This window comes from Rhinolophus hipposideros, assembly GCF_964194185.1.
Source record: "Rhinolophus hipposideros genome assembly, chromosome: 2".
In the NCBI taxonomy this organism is placed as follows: Eukaryota; Metazoa; Chordata; class Mammalia; order Chiroptera; family Rhinolophidae; genus Rhinolophus; species Rhinolophus hipposideros.
In genome coordinates this window covers 28,448,135-28,466,891 of record NC_138048.1, presented here as the reverse complement: position 1 = coordinate 28,466,891, position 18,757 = coordinate 28,448,135, and the positions used below count along the sequence as shown (strand labels likewise).

General features: G+C 33.5%; 1 protein-coding gene across 7 annotated transcripts in view; it reads right to left on the bottom strand.

Annotated features, from left to right (window-relative positions):
- Positions 1–451: 451 nt before the first annotated feature.
- Positions 452–18,757, bottom strand: part of ARL6 (ARF like GTPase 6) — a 37,703-nt gene continuing 19,397 nt past the window's right edge. For 2 of the 7 annotated variants that reach the window (XM_081071500.1, XM_081071501.1), the window contains 4 exons: positions 11,363–11,492; positions 7,270–7,325; positions 5,576–5,662; positions 454–971 (listed from right to left, as the gene is read on the bottom strand). In XM_081071500.1, the coding sequence (XP_080927626.1) occupies positions 5,598–5,662; positions 7,270–7,325; positions 11,363–11,492 (251 nt within the window). In that variant the 3' untranslated portion in view covers positions 454–971; positions 5,576–5,597. Of the gene's footprint in view, positions 972–5,575; positions 5,663–7,123; positions 7,137–7,252; positions 7,326–11,362; positions 11,493–18,757 lie in introns of all 7 variants that reach the window. The other 5 variants (XM_081071502.1, XM_081071503.1, XM_081071504.1 and 2 more) reach the window with 4 other exon arrangements.

Genomic DNA, 18,757 nt, shown 5'->3' with positions numbered 1-18,757 from the left:
CAGTTTATGTTCAGAAAAAACATAGTTTGGTGAATCACAATCTATTTTAACAAATTACTATTTAAAAGGAAGCATTTTAAAGGAAGAAGTCAGTTATAATAATTATTGAAGAATCATACATTAATTCATTTTTATACCTCTTAATGAGGCAACATTTTCATTCAGCCAATGAAGTAAAATTAGATATAATGTATGACAAGGTTCTCAAATTCTCCATCATTAAATTTTAAGTTCTCTGAGGATAAGGAATTTGTCTTATTTACTTCTATCACCATTGTGTACGATAATGCCAGACTAATACAGAGAGGTATAGAGACGTTCAATACATATTCACTGGATAAATTCAGTGTAACTTGGTCTCAGATAATTTACAAATGCTTGACAGCAAAACACCAAATAACATTATTAACACAGCATTAGTCTTTTCAGCATAAAGAAAGCACACTAGTTTGTACATTATATTTTATGTTTTATTGATGGTGACATACAGTAAAAATCTAATATACATTAATTATCCACGGTGCATTATAAAGTTCTTTTATACAAGCACAATCCTACTGCAAAGTCATACCCTAAACTAAATTTTCAGAAGACAATTTAGAAATAAAATACACAAAGATATCATAATTCATGATGAGATATTGAGATGGATTTTAAATCTGACTTTAAACATTCTCATTACAATCAAATGTAGACCTTTACTAAGAAATTGATAACTCTGGGGAGCCCTTCTAAGGATTTAGTGTTCATGTAATTAATGGCCAGATTAGCATACCTGAAGTCCTATGTTCTTATAAAGCTCATTTAGAGTCCATAAATACAAGCAGAATATTATAAAGTATTCTTAGATGCACACACATCTTTTAAAAAAGTTTACAATATTCAGTTTGCCTTAAGATACATTCCATGAATTGACAATTGTTGAGGTTTCCAAATATTATTTTTTCACGTCTTCACAGCCTGGATTTGATCTGATAAAAAACAAACAAGAAATTATCAGTCTCTACAGGGCAAAATCTATTTTCTAACGTAAGCTGAGACAAATCTGTAAGAACATAGTAGAAACACATATACACACCTATTTTTTTTAAAGCACAATTGATACTATAGGTTTTATTTTCATCAAAGTTGTACATGCATAGTCAGTCAACCAGTTCTACAAGGTCTGTATAAAAAATAGCAGTCCCTTGCCTCATCTCCTTTCTCCTTTCATAAGCAATTACTTCCAACCCCTTTAGGTGACTACCTCTATATCTCTAAATAATATACCTTTATTACTTGTTGAAATATCAGTTCCTTCTATTTAATATGAGGCTTCCGCTCTTACACTCTCCTAAGATACTCTCTGCATCCCTCATAATTCTTCCAATACTCCTAGTCTCCTAACATAGTAATAGTTAATATCAATATGCTGACTCTGTAATGCTACTCACAGTTGAGACAGGTGGTATACCCGTTACTTTTCCTGTTTTCAAATACATTTTGTTTTCCCGGAGTTAATAATTTTTCCTCATGCCCAACCCTGCTTCCCTGCTTGTTTTTTTTTTTTTAAATGTACTTAATACTACCTCAATACCAGTACTCCCATACTGTTTTCTTCTTTTTTTCATTTGTGCTGTCCATTGTAGAATTTTTATTTCACACGGGTTTTCTTTCTGTCCTCACACGTTCCTCTGAAGAGGTCAAAAATAACTACCATTTATTTTATTTTTTTAAAGATTTTTAAGTAAAATATAGTTAACATACAATATTAGTTAGTTTCAGGTGTAATTCCCACACTGTTTCAACCTTTATTTTTATGAAACACATTACATAGTCTATCAATTCCACTTTCTTAAAGAACTCTCCACTGGTCTTCTAAAACTCTTTGATCTGGACCAGTTGTTCTCTATGCTTGCCCAGTTATTTTTATATGAGATTTTTCACTATCATTCTGGGATCTCCATATCATCCTGGGAATTCCTCCCCCTATTCTCTTGTGCTGGTTTTCCTGTTTCATTACTGCTTACTTTTTTGTTTGTATGTTTGTTTGTTTATTTATTCATTCATTTATTTGTCCCATCCACTCAGAAAACACCAAACACATTCGCATCTTTTTTTTAAGCAAATGACAAAGACCCAGTTTACCAGTTTTACTTTTTAAACTTAAGTCTAACATGACATGTTTAAACAATTGTCAAAACTTACTAAGTTGCCAACAATTCATGCACAACTAGAAAACATCCTCAATTTATATTAAATCAGAACTATATTACCATTAATATATTAATATCTTTCACTACTAAACACTGAAAAAAATTCAAATTATTTTTGTGAAAGATTCATCCTGGCAATGTTAACTTCACAGCAAGCTCTATCACTACTTGGCTCACGTTTCAAACACAAAGTAAAAGCAGGTCCATGCTACTGGTAGTGTATGAAAGAGTGACAGCCACCTCAGTTTAAAACAAAAGTAAAGTGCATCAGAGATTTATAATTTTAAAGACAAAAAAATAAAAGGTCCTATCATGTGGTCCCAACAATAAATTCCAAAGTCTATGACAAATAGGGCTTGAAAGGGCTGCATATAAATACTTTAGGTAAGTTATACTGAAAGTCAGGTTCATTTGAAATCTTCAAAAAAAATATTCCTGTTAATCCTGAAATGGTAAATGTTACAGTTAACATCTCTGTTAGGCGCATGTGTTGAATTACTTGTTATTCAAGAGTAGCAGCTGCTCCACACCATTTTACCATTAAGGACTTTAAGTGGCCATCTTCTTCAACTTCTACACTTTCTTGACCATTCTAGATAACTTTGTATCAAAAGAAGAAAACCCTTCTCCTGAAAGACACAAATCCACTGAAGGCAGAGAAGAAAGACGCTGGGCCTCAGCTCGTGCTTTCATGAGGGCCCCTTTGATTCCCAAATAGTCGTCAAATGGGTCTTTGAAGTAGTAGAATGAAAACGGGTCCCTTCCATCAAAAATTCATCTGGGTACCAGAATGTAAAGCCAAATTCAAATGGACTGTCAAAATGACTTCCACCTCCATTATTTAATCCTTCTTTGTTGTATTTGTCATAAATGTCCCGTTATTTAGCATCTGATAGAACTTCATACACCTTGGCTACTGGAATTTCCTGTGTTTTACTCAGGATTTTTATTTAGATGCTACTTCAGTGCCAGTTTTTGGTATGCCTTTTTAAACTCCTTGGCTGAGGCATGTCTGCACCCCTAGAACTTGGTAGTAATCCATCATGTTTCAGCAGGACATTGGACCGAGTCCGAGGATGCCGGACCAGTGGTAGGAAGGCGGCGGGGTCTCCACTGCTCCTGCTCGGTGACCACGGCACTGACTCCTCACACTTTCCTTTCTCCTTTCTCCAACAACCTATTACCTTATTTTTGAGGACTACACCTCTCAGTGGATACCTTAGTAAATGGTATAGAAAGTAATTCTTGAGACTTTATATGGCTGAAGATGTCTTAATTCTACAGTCACAGTACATCGACACTGCTTGAGAATATAATTCTGTTATTTTCTCCTTGGACTCCGAGGCATTGCTCATTTATCTTACCAAGTGTCGCTGTTGAGAAGTCTGAAGCTATTCTGTTTCCTAATTCTTTTAATGAAACCTCTTATTTTCTTCTCAGGAAGCTTGTATAATCTTCCACTGTCGTCAGTGTTGAATTTTAATAATTATGTGCCTTGGTGGGAATATTTTCATCCACTGCACCGGGCTCTCAAGTGGCTTTTCAACTAAAAATTCATCATTCAGTTCTGGAAAATACTGATGACTTATATGGTGATTTTCCCCCCCTCTATTTCTCTGTTCACTTTCTGAAATTCCTTTTATTTGGACACTGGGCCTCTTAAACGTGACCCCTTATTTTTTCTTTCCAATAGTGTCTTCTGGGAGAAGTAGGAGAAAGCAGAAGAGGGTCATAATACTCAGTTATCAAAACTTTCAGTTACTCCTCATTTTTAGTTCAGTGCCAAACACACACACTTGCGCTTGACTCTGCAGAGAATGAACCTTCAATCTACTTTTAGGGCGAGAACGTATAACTGTGTCTTCTCTTTTCAGCCTCACCTCATCCTTATTTCCAAATTCCATCAATATCTGAGTCTTTGAGGGGCTCTGCAATGAAAATTAGAATGCTTTCCAGCTTTCCCCAGTGCTAGCTTAGAATTCAGCTTTCTCTGTTAAGAGAAAAGGCCTTTAAGTCTGTTGAGTCATTCAACGTTCATCAGATCTGTTAAATCATTCAACAGTCATCAGATACCTAGCTTCTGGCTGGCATTTTTGTCACTCCCATTCTTTCTGACCTTGTGGGTTAATGTCTTTAAATAAAAGTCTCTTTACTGTTAGTGAAATTTGAGGAAGAGATGAAACTAAGTGTGTGTCCAATCATCTATCTTTCATTGGAACACCCAGAAGTATAGTTTATAAGTCTAATATTAAAACCTAAAAGCATTAGCTTTTCCCATAAAGATAAAGTGACAGAGTGAATAAGTTTCATTAATCATGTAGGAGAATTTCTTTTTATAAATATATCACTATTATAAATATAAACAATTTACATCTCTGCAATGGTTTCTGTATATTCTCTGTTAGTTTTAGATAATACTTCACCGTCTACTCAGAGGTTCTTGTCTTTGGGCTGTAATACTTAGGTAATTACTGGGATGCTTTCCAAAAGAGAATGGAATCATAGCACAAAATATGTCATTTAATATTTTACCCCAAACTTTTCAACTTTAAATCTAAAATAATAAGATTAAATTGGTCCCAAAGCCTTCTTTGTTTATCATGCTAGGAAATTTCAGAATTCTGGAAGCAAAATGAAGAGATACAAGTTCAGAATATCTTTCACAGTTAGAGTTCCATGAAAACCTTTGAATGATAGGTTAGTAATAGGCACAGACTAGTCTCCGATATACTGCTACCTACTTTGTAAATTAGATTTTTGCCTCTTTTCAAATCCAGACACACATGGGCATCAAAATGTAAATTTACTATTTCACAGGAAATGTGAACAAAGCATCTCCTTTTTAAAGCCAAATTGAAACACTTTTTAATCTATGTACTAAGTTTCCTTCTCTGTTAGACAGAGCAGTTAGGTAAAAGGGAAAATTTAACGTTTATTGAGTGCTTTTATATGTTAGGTACTTTAACACATACAGTGTTTCATTTAATCTACAACAACTTTGACATTTTATTTTTTAATTTTACAGATGAATAAAATTATCTTCACAATAAGAAATTTTAGGGGGCGACCGGTTAGCTCAGTTGATTAGAATGCGAGCTCTGAACAACAGGGTTACTGGTTCGAATCCCACATGGGCCAGTGAACTGCGCCCTCCACAACTAGACTGAAGGACAAGGACTTGGAGCTGATGGGCCCTGGAGAAACACACTGTTCCCCAACATTCCTCAATAAAGTTTATAAAAAAAAAAAAGAAAAAAAAGAAATTTTAGTTAATAATTAATAAGTAGTGGAATGAATCTGCCAGTCTCAAAAGCACGAGTGCTAGTTAACTACAATTCCATGCTGCTTACATATTAATAAAATGGGGATACTATACTTACCTGCAGAGAACTGTTGTAAAGGTTACATAAAATATGGCAACACAAGGGCACAAAAACATCTCCAATAATGTATCCTCCTTACAAAAACTTGGGAGGTAAGATGCAAAGAATGGATAGGAAAAGTCAGACACAAAAATTAGGTGACAGGACCAGAGTTGGCAAGTGACACTGCTGTGAAGTTAGATTGTTACTGACACCTAGTGGCCTCACTGTTCCAGATGAAATAAAACCCAAATAAAACAAAACCAAAAAAAAAAAAAAAAGAGAGGTACAATTTCAAATCCCGATGACTATCAATCTATATTTAGTAAGTCCTGCGCTTTATTATAAGCAATAATAGGGTTTCCATCCATGCTATATCTTCACCATAAGCAATAATAAGCACTTGTAAAATAAGAAATCCAGGCTAAAAATGTTTCTGGTGTCTTCTTTGGAATGTTCCTCAGTAACCTATGTTTTATGTGGGAATCAGTCCCTTAACTTTGACCACTTCTTTACCACAGTCTAAGAAACTAAGTTGGTGTGTGCACAGAAAAATTCCAGTAGTTCTTCTGAGAACTAGAGGTACTCAATTAAGTTTGATTCAATTGTAAAATATGAATGTTCTTTGAAGTTTAACAGTAAACTTCATGTCATGACTACATAAATACAAAAGAAAAAGAAATACAATAGTCTGTGAAGTAAACTAAAATGCCATATTTTACATAAAATACCATAACGCATAAAAATATTTCACATGTACATTTAGTATTTTGACCCCCCAAAATATTATGTCTTTGTATGAGCAAGCAGGCTACTCTTTGATCCACTGTGACATGCAGAGGAGAAACAAACAAACAAATCACACATAACTGACATAAAAGATGAGTGCAGAAAAAATTAAATTGACAGCCAACAGACTAAAATTTGAATCTATAATATCTTGCTATTCACCCCTGTTCAGAGCAGAGACTTCTAGTAGGAATGATCCTCAGTTGTTCTGCTCACAAACGGAAATTTTTTGGCCTGACCCTCAGGGTCCTATAATAAGAACCTATAGAACTTGATTTCATTCACAGCTACTACTCTGTGTGTGGGTCGGTCACTGTGCTTTAAGCCATTTCTGTGGCTAGTAGACAGTGTAACCATGGGGAAAATTTATTCCCTGATATAGTAACCTTGCACCAACCTATCATAGTTATTTTGATGAATAATAAATAGAACCACAATATACAAAACATTAATAGAATACCAGTATTTACAATACTAAATATGAGTGTTAAAAGTTGTATAAACATGTTATGTATAAATGGAGATATATACGAAGTATAACATGATTCTTAAAATACATGCTATACAGACTTATTTTTGGCTATTGACAGTAAGGTCTAAAATTTGTCCTAAACTTCAAATGTACTTCTATTACTAGATCTGATAGGAAATCTTTGCTATAAATAAAAATTTTTCTAAAGTTATCATGTATATATTGATGACAAAAATGCAAACATTTAAATAAATCCTTTAGAAAAATGTAATAGAAGTAGATGCAGCAAGGTATTAGATACTTACTGTAAGGTTTTTTCTGACAGCAGAAACAAATGAAAACAAGAAGGTAAAAAGCAATGATAAAATAAAAATCAAATGTTATAAAAGCAAAGAAAAATGTGAATGGAAAGGAAATAAAGGTTGAAGATATACAGTATTTTGTGATGTACCTTGAAGCCAGTCTACACCTTCTTGCAATCCTTCTCCTTTTATGGCATCACTAGCACTGAAATAAAATCCATAAGAAACATACCCATATATCATTACATCATAGAACTATAAGAATAAATAATTAAAATTTTGCCATATGGCAATGATATATTCTAGTAGCATATATGGGCAAAACTGGTTAAGCATTGAAATTGAATATACAAAAAATAAAAGCCTGAGTGTTCAGGAGCAAGACTAGAGAAAATTACTCATATTTGCATTGGTATTATTGACAACTTGAATGACATTTGGAAAAGTGTATCACTAAAAAGTTATTCTAGAACTATTACTCAGACTGACATTAACAAAACATATACTTTGAATTATTTTTCTAGTGGTGGAAAAGTTTTAGAGAGTCCACCATCTTATTTTGTCCAGCCCCGAGAAATCTATTGCATTTATTAGAAATGTTTGATTTAGGTTCTAACTTAGCCATAGAATAGAGTGATTTTATTTGAAATGGAATTGATATTTCTAGGGTATAAACCTGTAATATCTTTGGCAAATTGGTAGGATAAAAAAATCCCAGTAGCTTTCAACACTAGTTTTATATTTATTGGCTTCAGGAATCTGGAAAGGTTTTTTAACTCTCTGTCTTCAGTTTTAGCATCTGTAAAATGGGGGAATACTACCCTTGACCTCATATGGTCATTATGAGAATTAAATAATTGGGATATGTATATAAAACACGTAAATCGGGGTCTTTTCATGGTCTTTCCATTTGTAAGAGAATGAACTCAGATCCTCATTGCAATGTTATTTTATAATCATAGTTAAATTATATAAATTAAAATAATAAAATGCAAAGGATTTTTAGAGTATCAAATCATTTTTTCCAAGACCCAGACTAATAGTTTCCCGTAACATGTTACTGATTTAGTCAATTCCTTTCAAAAGATAATCACATAATAGCAATTAGTATAATTAGATTTTCTGAATTAGGGTTCCTTGTACTGTGCTGAAGCATGATTTTAAAATGTAGTAAATTATCTGAAAGAGTTAATTTGATTCTAATCAAAACAAAAATTCCTTCATGGGAATTACTTATTAGACTAAGAACATGACTAATCATAATATTTTAAAATAGAAAGATAAAAAACAGTATGAGATATACAAATATTCAAATCAAACTGTGGGTTATCCATAGCAATAGCAAAACATCAGTAACCGAAATACATCAAAAAATATCAGTGTATCAATTTTACCACACACCTATAGATGCAAACAAGATTACAGTACCAAACAAGCAATATAATGAAGAAATACTTCCCTTTTGGTAGAGTATTTCTAAAAATGATGTATCTTTTCCTAACAACCCCAATGTTTGAATTCTACTTTTCCTTTCTTTGCAACTAAATAAAAGCCACAGTCTTTACCATGTCCTACAACGCCCTACATGATATGGCTCCTGGTTATTTCTCAGTGGCCTCAGCTCCTACAAATTCCCACTAGATCTCTCTGCTTCAGCCAACCTGGACTTCTTGCGATTCCTAGTACACCAAGCACATTCTCATCCAAAAGCCTTCTCACCTGCTGGCCATTCTGGAAAGCTATTGCTCCCAACCTTTGAGTGCACTGCTCCCTGACTTCAATTAGATCTCAATTACCTCTCATTGTTTATCTTATTATCCTACTTTATTTTTCTTCACTCTCCCAGCTGACATTTTATACAGCAATTTACCTGTTTTATTATCTGTCTCCCTCACAAGATAGTAAATAAGCAAAAATTTATACCTATCACACCAGGGACTGAGTCAAAGAACACACAATACTGCAGTCTGATCCTGACAATCAGAGTTGACTATATGTTTAGTATAATAGTCAAAAATAAACCATAAAAGTTTTCCTTTAATTTTCCACACTGTAATTCTCTATGATCTTTTTATTGCCCAATAAATTTGTTTGTACTTAAGGCAAGAGAGATGTAGTATTTTATCTCTGTATTGCTGTGATTTCCTTTATCTCTAAAACTGGAAAAAAGGATAAACGTATTTTCAATTTTATACACGCTTTAAAAATATTGCAAAAATAAAAACTTAACAAATGAAGCACTAACTGGCAGTGAGATATCCAGTTTGAATTAAGAAGAATTCAAAATAGTAGACACGTTTAAGAGAAATATGTGGCATTCTTCTGTTAAGAGAAATATGTGGCATTCTTACTGTGTAAGTTACACAGTAAACATAGAAACTGGTAATACAATATTCTACATCAGGATATTAGAGCATCAGGATATTACTTTTTCTCTCACTGAAAAATATTTAATGTCACAAATGAATAAATACATCTGTTAAAATTCAATTGCTAATTATTATTATTATTATTTTTTTTTAAATTAATTTATTTATTAGTTTCAGGTGTACAAAACAAGGTAATACTTAGACGTTCATCATTTATATCCCTCATACTGTGAACCCCCCTCCCCCCATCCACTATCCCTCCGACCTCACACTGAACCATCACATTATATATATAAAATTATAGTTGGCATTCATTAATGTTTAATTGCTAATTATTTTAATTAGAGATGTTTCCATTTGGAAAATTAACTTCTACTTCAAAATCAAAAGTAGAACTGTATCTTTTCCTAATTAGACCCACAGTTTTGAATGTTGCATTTTCTAACAAAGTACTCACAATGCTTATTACTACAGTGCAAAAACTAAAAATTATTCTACTTAAGATGTTATCAATTTAGATACGATTTACCTAAATGATGTAGAGAAATGCAGTTTCCATCTGAACATAATTCTCCAACCCAAATCCCTCCTCTCTTTCCCAACAAAATACTACAGAACCTCAAATTCTAAATCAAGAATCATTTAATAAACATTGACTTTTACTCTGATTCCAAAGTAAGGAGGGTTTTACTTAAGATATGCAGTGTTTCATTCCTGGATAGTGGTGCTGGAGGCCTTGAGTACTGAGGAGTTTTCAGGGCGTTTTCAAGCTCTCTTCTATACTATTACTCTTTCAGCACCAGGGTTAGCTCTTAAAGTTCTTCCCTGAGCACTACCACCTTCTGCTTCATATTCTGTTTCTCCTTCTAGAGGCAGTGGGCTTCTAGCGTTCAGTCTTTCTCCATAGATACCGTCAAATAAAAAGGGGGAAAACTGGCAAGAGAAGGACATCTTGCAGCAGGGGGAGGTAGGTGGGTGGGTAGAGGGAGCTTAATATAGGTAGTAATAGGCACTAAAACACTACCTAATATACCTAATAACTAATACTACCTAAATACTACCTAATAACTTCTGGTTATTTCCATGGGAATATTTTAGACACTGGAGTTAAATATATTAGTAAGAAATGGTTTTCCAAATTAAAAATGTATAATAATTTCAGACACAAATTATTTATGAGTTCTACATTATTATATATCCAAATAAGTTTAATATTTCCATTTCTATTTATTCATATAAACAAGTATTTACTGTGAACCTACTAAGTACTATGTACTACTACTATTCCAAGGGTTACAGAGTGAACAAAACTGTTTGTAAAACCTCAGGTGTCATGGCACTAATGCACTAGTGAGAAGAGAGACAAGAGAGACTATAAAACAAAAAGAAAAATAAAGAAGAGGTCACATGGCAATAGAAAAACAAAGCAAAGTAAAGTGAAAACTAGGCAGGGTAAGATATAGTGATATTTTAGAGTTATCAGAAGAGGTCTCTCTCCTGAAGGAAGGGCAATAGCAAGTCAGGAAAATTGTTTTGGAGAATGAGTCAGACAAAGGGAGTAACAAATGCAAATACCCTGAGATGGGACGGTGGCTGGCTGGTTCAATGTGCAGGAGGAAATCAGTGTGGGTGAAGTTGGTGAGTAAATAGGCTAAGTTATTCTTTTAAAGAGCTGTTTTTCTATCCTCCAAAAGATGTGAAAAGGTTTTAACAGCAATATATTAACAAATACCTGCAATGCCACATTCTACAAAACAAGATCCTTAGCTCACATCCTACCTTGTTAGGTCACTTATAAAATAGAAAAGAAACACTGAAGCTTGATTTTTTTTTTTTCAGAATGATAAAATGAAAAGTAAATCTAAAACTTTACCAAATATGCCATGGCTTATCTTTGATGTTCTCTAAACACAGCAACTGAGACACTTTAACAGATGTCACTGCATCTCTAAGGTCCATTTTGTTTGCAAAGAATAAGATTGGTATTCGACGGTGCTTAATATCTGAAAGAGAAAATGAAACTATCATCACACTTCCAGCTTTTTGGTCACTTCCCCCCAGTCCTTAAAATTGAAATTCACTAAAATTGTTTTCCAATCACTTCTTTCTATATTACATATACATAATAAACATTTAAAAACATATACTGTCAGGCATGTATTTGAATGATATGAGAATTTAAAAAATACTTTTTGCAAGACTATCTGCCCTCTGGTTCAAGCTTTAAAACAGAGACGAGTGAGGTGGAAGTTGGGGGCTCATTAAGCAGTTACTGAGCAGCACCTACAGAAAGGTCAAATATTTTGTTTGTTTCGTTTTACCATCAACAGAAAGGAGGCAAACTTTAAATAGAAGTAGAAAGAAGATAAATTGGAACCCGATTTTAAAATTTAGTCACAGTGTTATAAGTAAAAAGCCCGACGATCTAACAAAATATTTTTATCTTGTTACAATTTTGGAAACATTTTTCACTGGTTTGAATAGACAATTCATTTAAATAGTTCAAAATTCAGAAGACACAAAATGGCATATAGTAAAAATATTCCCCTCTCTCCTTTGTCCCAGGCCATCCATTTTTCCTCCCTAAAATAGGCAACCTATATCATCCATTTCTTGGCATCTTTTTAGAAATATTACACATGTGCAAATATATTTTTATCCTTTATATAATACAAATAGTAGCAGACTATTCTCACGATTTTATTATACCTTTCGCATTTCACGTAATTTCATATATTGGAGATTGTCCCATATCAGTACATCTAGAGCAGTTTCATTATTTTAACATTGTGATATACTCTTTTAGTACCATATACTATAATTTATTTAACCAGGACTCAACTGAGATATATGTGTGTTGCTGCCAATATTTATAACTACAAACAATGCTGTAATGAATAAGCTTGTGCAAAGTAAATTTTGTAAATTGGCCAGTACATCTGCCGAGTAAATTTGAGACGTAGAATTACAGGGTCAAAAGATATATAAATTGCTATTCTGATAGATATTGATTATCAATAGCCTTCCCTTAAAAATTGTGTCAATTCACACTTAAAGAACAATGTATAAGAAGGAGTGTTTCCATTGACAGGTAAAAAGTATTATCACAGTGTTTACTTACATTGTTTTGAGAAAAGTTAAGAATCTATGTATTCAAAAGATGTTTATAATTCCTTTATGAACTATCTTGGCATATCATTTGCCATTTTTTTTCAATTAAGTTTTTATTTTCGTAATGATTTGTAAGAATACATTAAGTAGTAAAGAAATAAGTCTTTCAGCTATATATGATCCGAATGATAAATAGTCTCCCTTGCTTGTCGTTTGCCTTTGTGTGCCCATGGTCTGTTCTGCAATTCAAAACTTTTTATGTAGTCATAGTCATTGATCTCTTTTTAAGATTCTGGGTTTTTGTTATAGTTAGAAAAGCCTCCTCTTAACCCAAAATTATTTTTAAAAATTCCCCATACTTTCTTTTACTGCTGTGATAATGTAATTTTTATATTTAAATATTTAGCCCAGTTGGAATTTATCCTGGAGCAGAGAGTCAGAACAGATAAAAAACATGTTTTTTTACGATGTTTACAAGAAACATACTTTGAATACACTAACAAGATGAAAGTGAAAGGATGGCAAAACATATTATGCTACATATAAGTGTAAGAAAGCTGGCATGCCTACACTACTGTCAGACAAGGTAGCATTAAAATGAAGGGTATTATTAAAGAAAAAGATAGGCATTAAAAATTCTAAAGGGTCAATCAATCAAGAAAATAAAACAATTTTAAGTGTGTATATATTTAATAAACAAGCTTCAAGTTACATAAAGCAAAATTTGACATGACAGTATTAAAGGGCAATACAAAAAAATCCACAATCACACGTGCATATTCACTCCTCTCTCAGAAACTGGCAGAACAATAGACAAAGAATCAGTAAGAATGTGGAAGATGAGAACACTATCAACTATCATTTATAGAATTCTTCACCCAACAACAGCAAAATACACATTCTATGTAATTGCAGATGGAACATTCACCAAGCTAGATCATACAAATGCAGGGCCATGTATTTCGAAGGATGAAATCATACAGAATATGTTCTTTGATCAAATGGAATAAAACTAGAAACCAATAACAAAAAAATACCTACAAAATTCCTAAGTGTTTTGGAAATTAAATAATATACTACAAAAGAATCCAAGGGTTAAAGAGGAATTAACAAGTTAGAAAACACTTTGAACCACATAATAAAGAAAATGAAATTATTGAAATTTGTGACATGTAGCTAAATCCTTACAGAATATGTATTGCTTTAAATGCTTATATCAGAAAAGATATTAAATTAATGATTTCCACTTCCATCTGAAAAAGAGATAATGAAATACTATGGAAGTAGAGACAGTTCATAATAAATCAAGGGCAGAAAGTAAAAAGAGCATAAATCAAGAGCACAAAGCCAGAAGTTCTTTAAATATTAATAAAACCAATAAACTCTTTAAAAGATTGAGCAAGAAAGGAAGGAAACAAATTACCAACATCAAGAATAAAAAGTTATATCAGATAGATCTTGGAGACATTAAAAATATAAGGAGAAGATGTTATAACCAGTGTTATGCCAATAAATTTGGCAACTTAGATACATTAATTTAGTCACAAATTACCAAAAGTGACCTAAGAAGAAATATAGAACTTGAATAACCTTATATCATTTAAGGATTAGCATTCCTAAGTCACGCCTCCACTCACCCCAACAGACACAAAATCCTGACCCAGATGGCTTCACTGGTATATTTTACCTAACATTTAAGAAAGAAACAATACCAATTCTACACAAATCCAAAAAGCAAAAAGTAAAAAAAAGTATATACTCTCCAACTCATTTTATGAGGCCTCTATAATCCTGATGAGGACATTATAAGAAAATGAAAACCAAAAACTGGTGACATTAGCAGCACAGTAACATGAGAGGACTTCCAGTCTCTCCTCCTGAAGTTACAACAAGATACACAACTATAATTCAGCAAAGGATTCCCTGCTGAACACACACAGACACCTGAGACATTGCGCATTGCGAGAGCTGAAGGTGGGCTAATCTGAACAACCAGCTGACAGGAAGCAGGGAAGAACAGAGACACAAGCCACGTGCAGCAGCAGCCCGGGCTCGCTGCCACCCTGGCACTCCAGACAGCAGTGAAGGTTTTGGGTGCAGCCCCTACTAGGCACACCAGACTGGACCGGCAGCGACAGCAATCAGGTCTGGGTGGCTAGCACACATTAAGGCTTGGCCCAGGTTGGTGTCAGAGAAATGGTGAAAACAAGTTGCAGGACAAAGGACTCTGCAGATGTGGGAACCAATCAATCCCCTGTGGCCCACCTGGCAGTAAAATCCTCACTTGACAGATAGCGAAAGGGTTGGGAAAAAACTTTACAAGCAAAGTGGTCTGTACTTGCTGTGGCTAAACCCATGAGGAATAGCAGAAGCACAGACACGCAAAATCGCCACCTCTCCCCCCCCCCCCCCAAACTCCTACCCACTGCTGCACAGCCTGGTAAAGGCAGCTGGGTCAACTGGGAGCAGCCCTGCTGGCAGATTCTGGCTATCGGAAGGCGGGAACACACAGGAGACCCACAGTCCACCATTTTCAATCCACAAGAATGGTGCCCCGAGACTGAGGTGACCAGGTCGCAAAGGGGACGCCTACCTCCTTGGGGAATATGGAGGCTTTACCACAGCCAAGGCGACACTGCCCAACAGAGATCCCCCAAACCCTAGAAGTGCAGGTAAGACAAAATAAAAATTATGCTTCAGCGCCACCTTCTGGAAAACAAAAAAAAAACAACTGTATTTATCAACCTGATTAACAATGAAGCGTCAAACTCTTAAAAAAGTTTTAATTCCCACAAATGCCCAGAGAACTAATTCATCAAACACAATGAATAACCAAAATAACAAAAGAACTCATACTGAAAATAAAAAAAATCTCCAGAAAAAGAAAACACATGGAAGAATGTGATTTAAATGACAGAGAATTCAAGATTGCAGGTCTAAAAAAAACTCAACAAGACACAAAAAAAAACTTACAAAGGCAATTCAACAAACTCAGAAACACAATCAATGAACAAAAAGAGTTCTTCAACAAAGGCACTGAAACTACCATGTTTTCCCGAAAATAAGACCTAGCCGGATAATCAGTTCTAATGTGTCTTTTGGAGCAAAAATTAATATAAGACCCAGTATTATATTGTCTTATTATGTTATATTTTACTATACATTATATTATAAAGACCCAGTCTTATAGTAAAATAAGAGTGGGTCTTACATTAAAAAATTAATATAACACCCCATGTTATATTATTATATTACATTATATTAATTATGTTATATTATTCCCAGTTTTATATTATAAGATTGGGTCTTACATTAATTTTTGCTCCAAAAGAGGCATTAGAGCTGATTTTCTGGGTATGTCTTATTTTCGGGAAAACATGGTATGAAAAACAACCAAACAGAAATTCTGAAGCTGAAGAACTCAACAAAAGAGATGAAGAATGAATTACTGAGAAAAGAAATAGAGCTGACCAGATGGAAGAAGGAATTAGTGACATAGAAGATAAAAATTTCAAAATGACTCAGGTGGACGAAGAGAGAGAATAGAGAGGGAAAAGAAAAAAAAGAAAGAACTCTACGAGACTATCTGACTACATTAGAAAGAGCAATATAAGAATAAAGGGTATATTAGAAAGAGAAGAGTTAGAGAAGGGAACAGAGAGGCTATTCAAACAAATAATGAGAAGTTCCCAAAAGTATGAAAAGAACTGAATCCTCAAATCCAACAACCTAACAGGACACATAATTATCTCAATTCAAAAAGGTCTTCTCCAAGGAAAATTACATTAAAACTGTCAAAAATTAATGACAAAGGAAGAATTCTCCAGGCAGTTAGGAAAAAGAAGACGGTGACCTATAAAGGAAATGCCATTAGATTATCATCAGGTTTTTCATGAGAAACTACAAACTAAGAGAGAGTGAAATCAAATATTCAAATTATTGAGAGAAATCACCAGCCAAAAATAATATATCCAGCAGTTATCCTTTAGATATAAAGGAGAAATAAAGACTTTTCCAGATATACAAAAGATGAGGGAATTTGCCACCACAAGACCTGCATTACAGGAAATACTGAAGGGTATTCTTCTACCTGAAACAAAAAGACAAAAGAAAATAAAAATATGAGCAAGACAACTAACAGATACACACAAGCAGGAAATTGCAATCCTTGTTCAGAAAAGGGTATTAAACACGTAAATATAACATAAAGGTTAAAGGAGGTAAAAAATTAAAAAAAAAAAAGACAATGTGGAAATGGCCTCACAGCATAAAAAGGGATAATCTGTGACAACAAAAACATGAAAGGGAGGGGTAAAGGTCTGAATTTACAAAGGGGAATGGAGATAAGATGCATGCTGAAGAAAAAAGACGATTATATATATGAAATTTCTTTTACATAAACTTAATGGTAACCACTCCAAAAAAAATCTAGAACTGAGATACATAACGTAAAGAAAGAGGAAATGGAGGTAAAAAATCATAAAATACCACCTGATAAAAATAACAGACAGAAAGACAAGGGAAAAGAAAGGAGTGCAGAGTTACCAGAAAACAAGAAATAAAATGGCTATGGGAAATCATTATATATCAATAATCACCCTAAATTTAAATGGACTGAACTCATCAATTAAAAGTCAGAGAGCAGCAGGTTAGACCAAACAACAAAACTCAACTCTACGCTGTCTTCAGGAGACAGATCTCAGCTTCAAGGACAAGTGTAGACTCAAAACAAAATGAAGGGGTGGAAAATGATACTCCAAGCAAACATCATCCAGAGGAAAGCAGTGTAGCCATACTTATATCTGATAAAATAGATTTCAAGATAAAAAAGGTAACAAGAGACAAAGATGGATATTTTATAATGATAAAGAGGATAATACATTAAAAAAACATAACTTATTAATATAAATACACCCAACATGGGAGTAACAAAATATATAAAGCAACTACTAACAGAACTAAAGGGAGACACTGACAAAAACACAATTATAGTAGGGGACCTAAATACTCCATTAACAGTTATGGTTAGATCATCCAAATAGAAAATCAAAAGGGAAATAAATATTGGCCTTAAATGACACATTAGACCACACAGACATAACTGATATTTACAGAGCTTTCCATCTTAGAACACCATAATACACATTCTTCTCTAGTGCACGTGGAACATTCTCAATGATAGACCACTGTTGGGACACAAAACTAGCCTCAAGAAATTTAAGAAGACTGAAATCATACCAAGCATATTCTCCAACCACAGTGCTTTGAAATTGGAAATCAACTGACAAAGGAAAGCGGAAAACCCACAAATATGTGGATAATCAACAATCTACAAAACAGTAACTGCATCAAAGAAATAAAAGAAGAGCTCAAAAGAGACATAGAGACAAATGAGAGTGACAATACAACATACCAAAATTTTTGGGATAGAGCTAAAGTGGTAATAAGAGGGAAGTTTATATCATTATAGACCTATCTAAAGAAACAAGAAAAATCTCAAATAAACAACCTAACATTGCACCTTAAAAAAACTTAGAAGAACAAAGACCAAAGTCAGTAGAATGAAGGAAATAATAAAAATTAGAGCAGAATTAGATGAAATAGAGAACAAAAAGACAGTAGAAAAAGTTAATGCAACAAAAAGCTGGTTCTTTGAAAAGATAAATAAAATTAAACCTTTGGCTAGACTCACTAAAGGAAAAAAAAAGACTTAAATAAACAAAATCAGAAATAAAAGAGAAGTTACAATGGATACCACAGAAATACAAAGAAATACAAGAATACTATGAAAGACTACATGCCACCAAATTTGATAACCTAGAAGAAATGGACAAGTTCTTAGAAATATATAACCTTTCAATACTGAATCATTTAGAACTGGAAAATATAAATAGAATGATCAATAGTACAGAAATTGAAATAGTCATCAAAAACTTCCTCAAAAATAAAAGTCCAGGACCAGACTACTTCACTAGTGAATTCTACCTAACATTCCAAGAAGATTTAATATCTATTTACCCTTCTCAAACTCTTCCAAAAAAATGAAGAAAAGGCAATAGTTCGTAACTCATTTTATGAAGACATTACCCCGATTACAAAACCTGGCAAGGATGACGCACAATAAAAGAAAATTACAGACCAGTATCTCAGATGAATA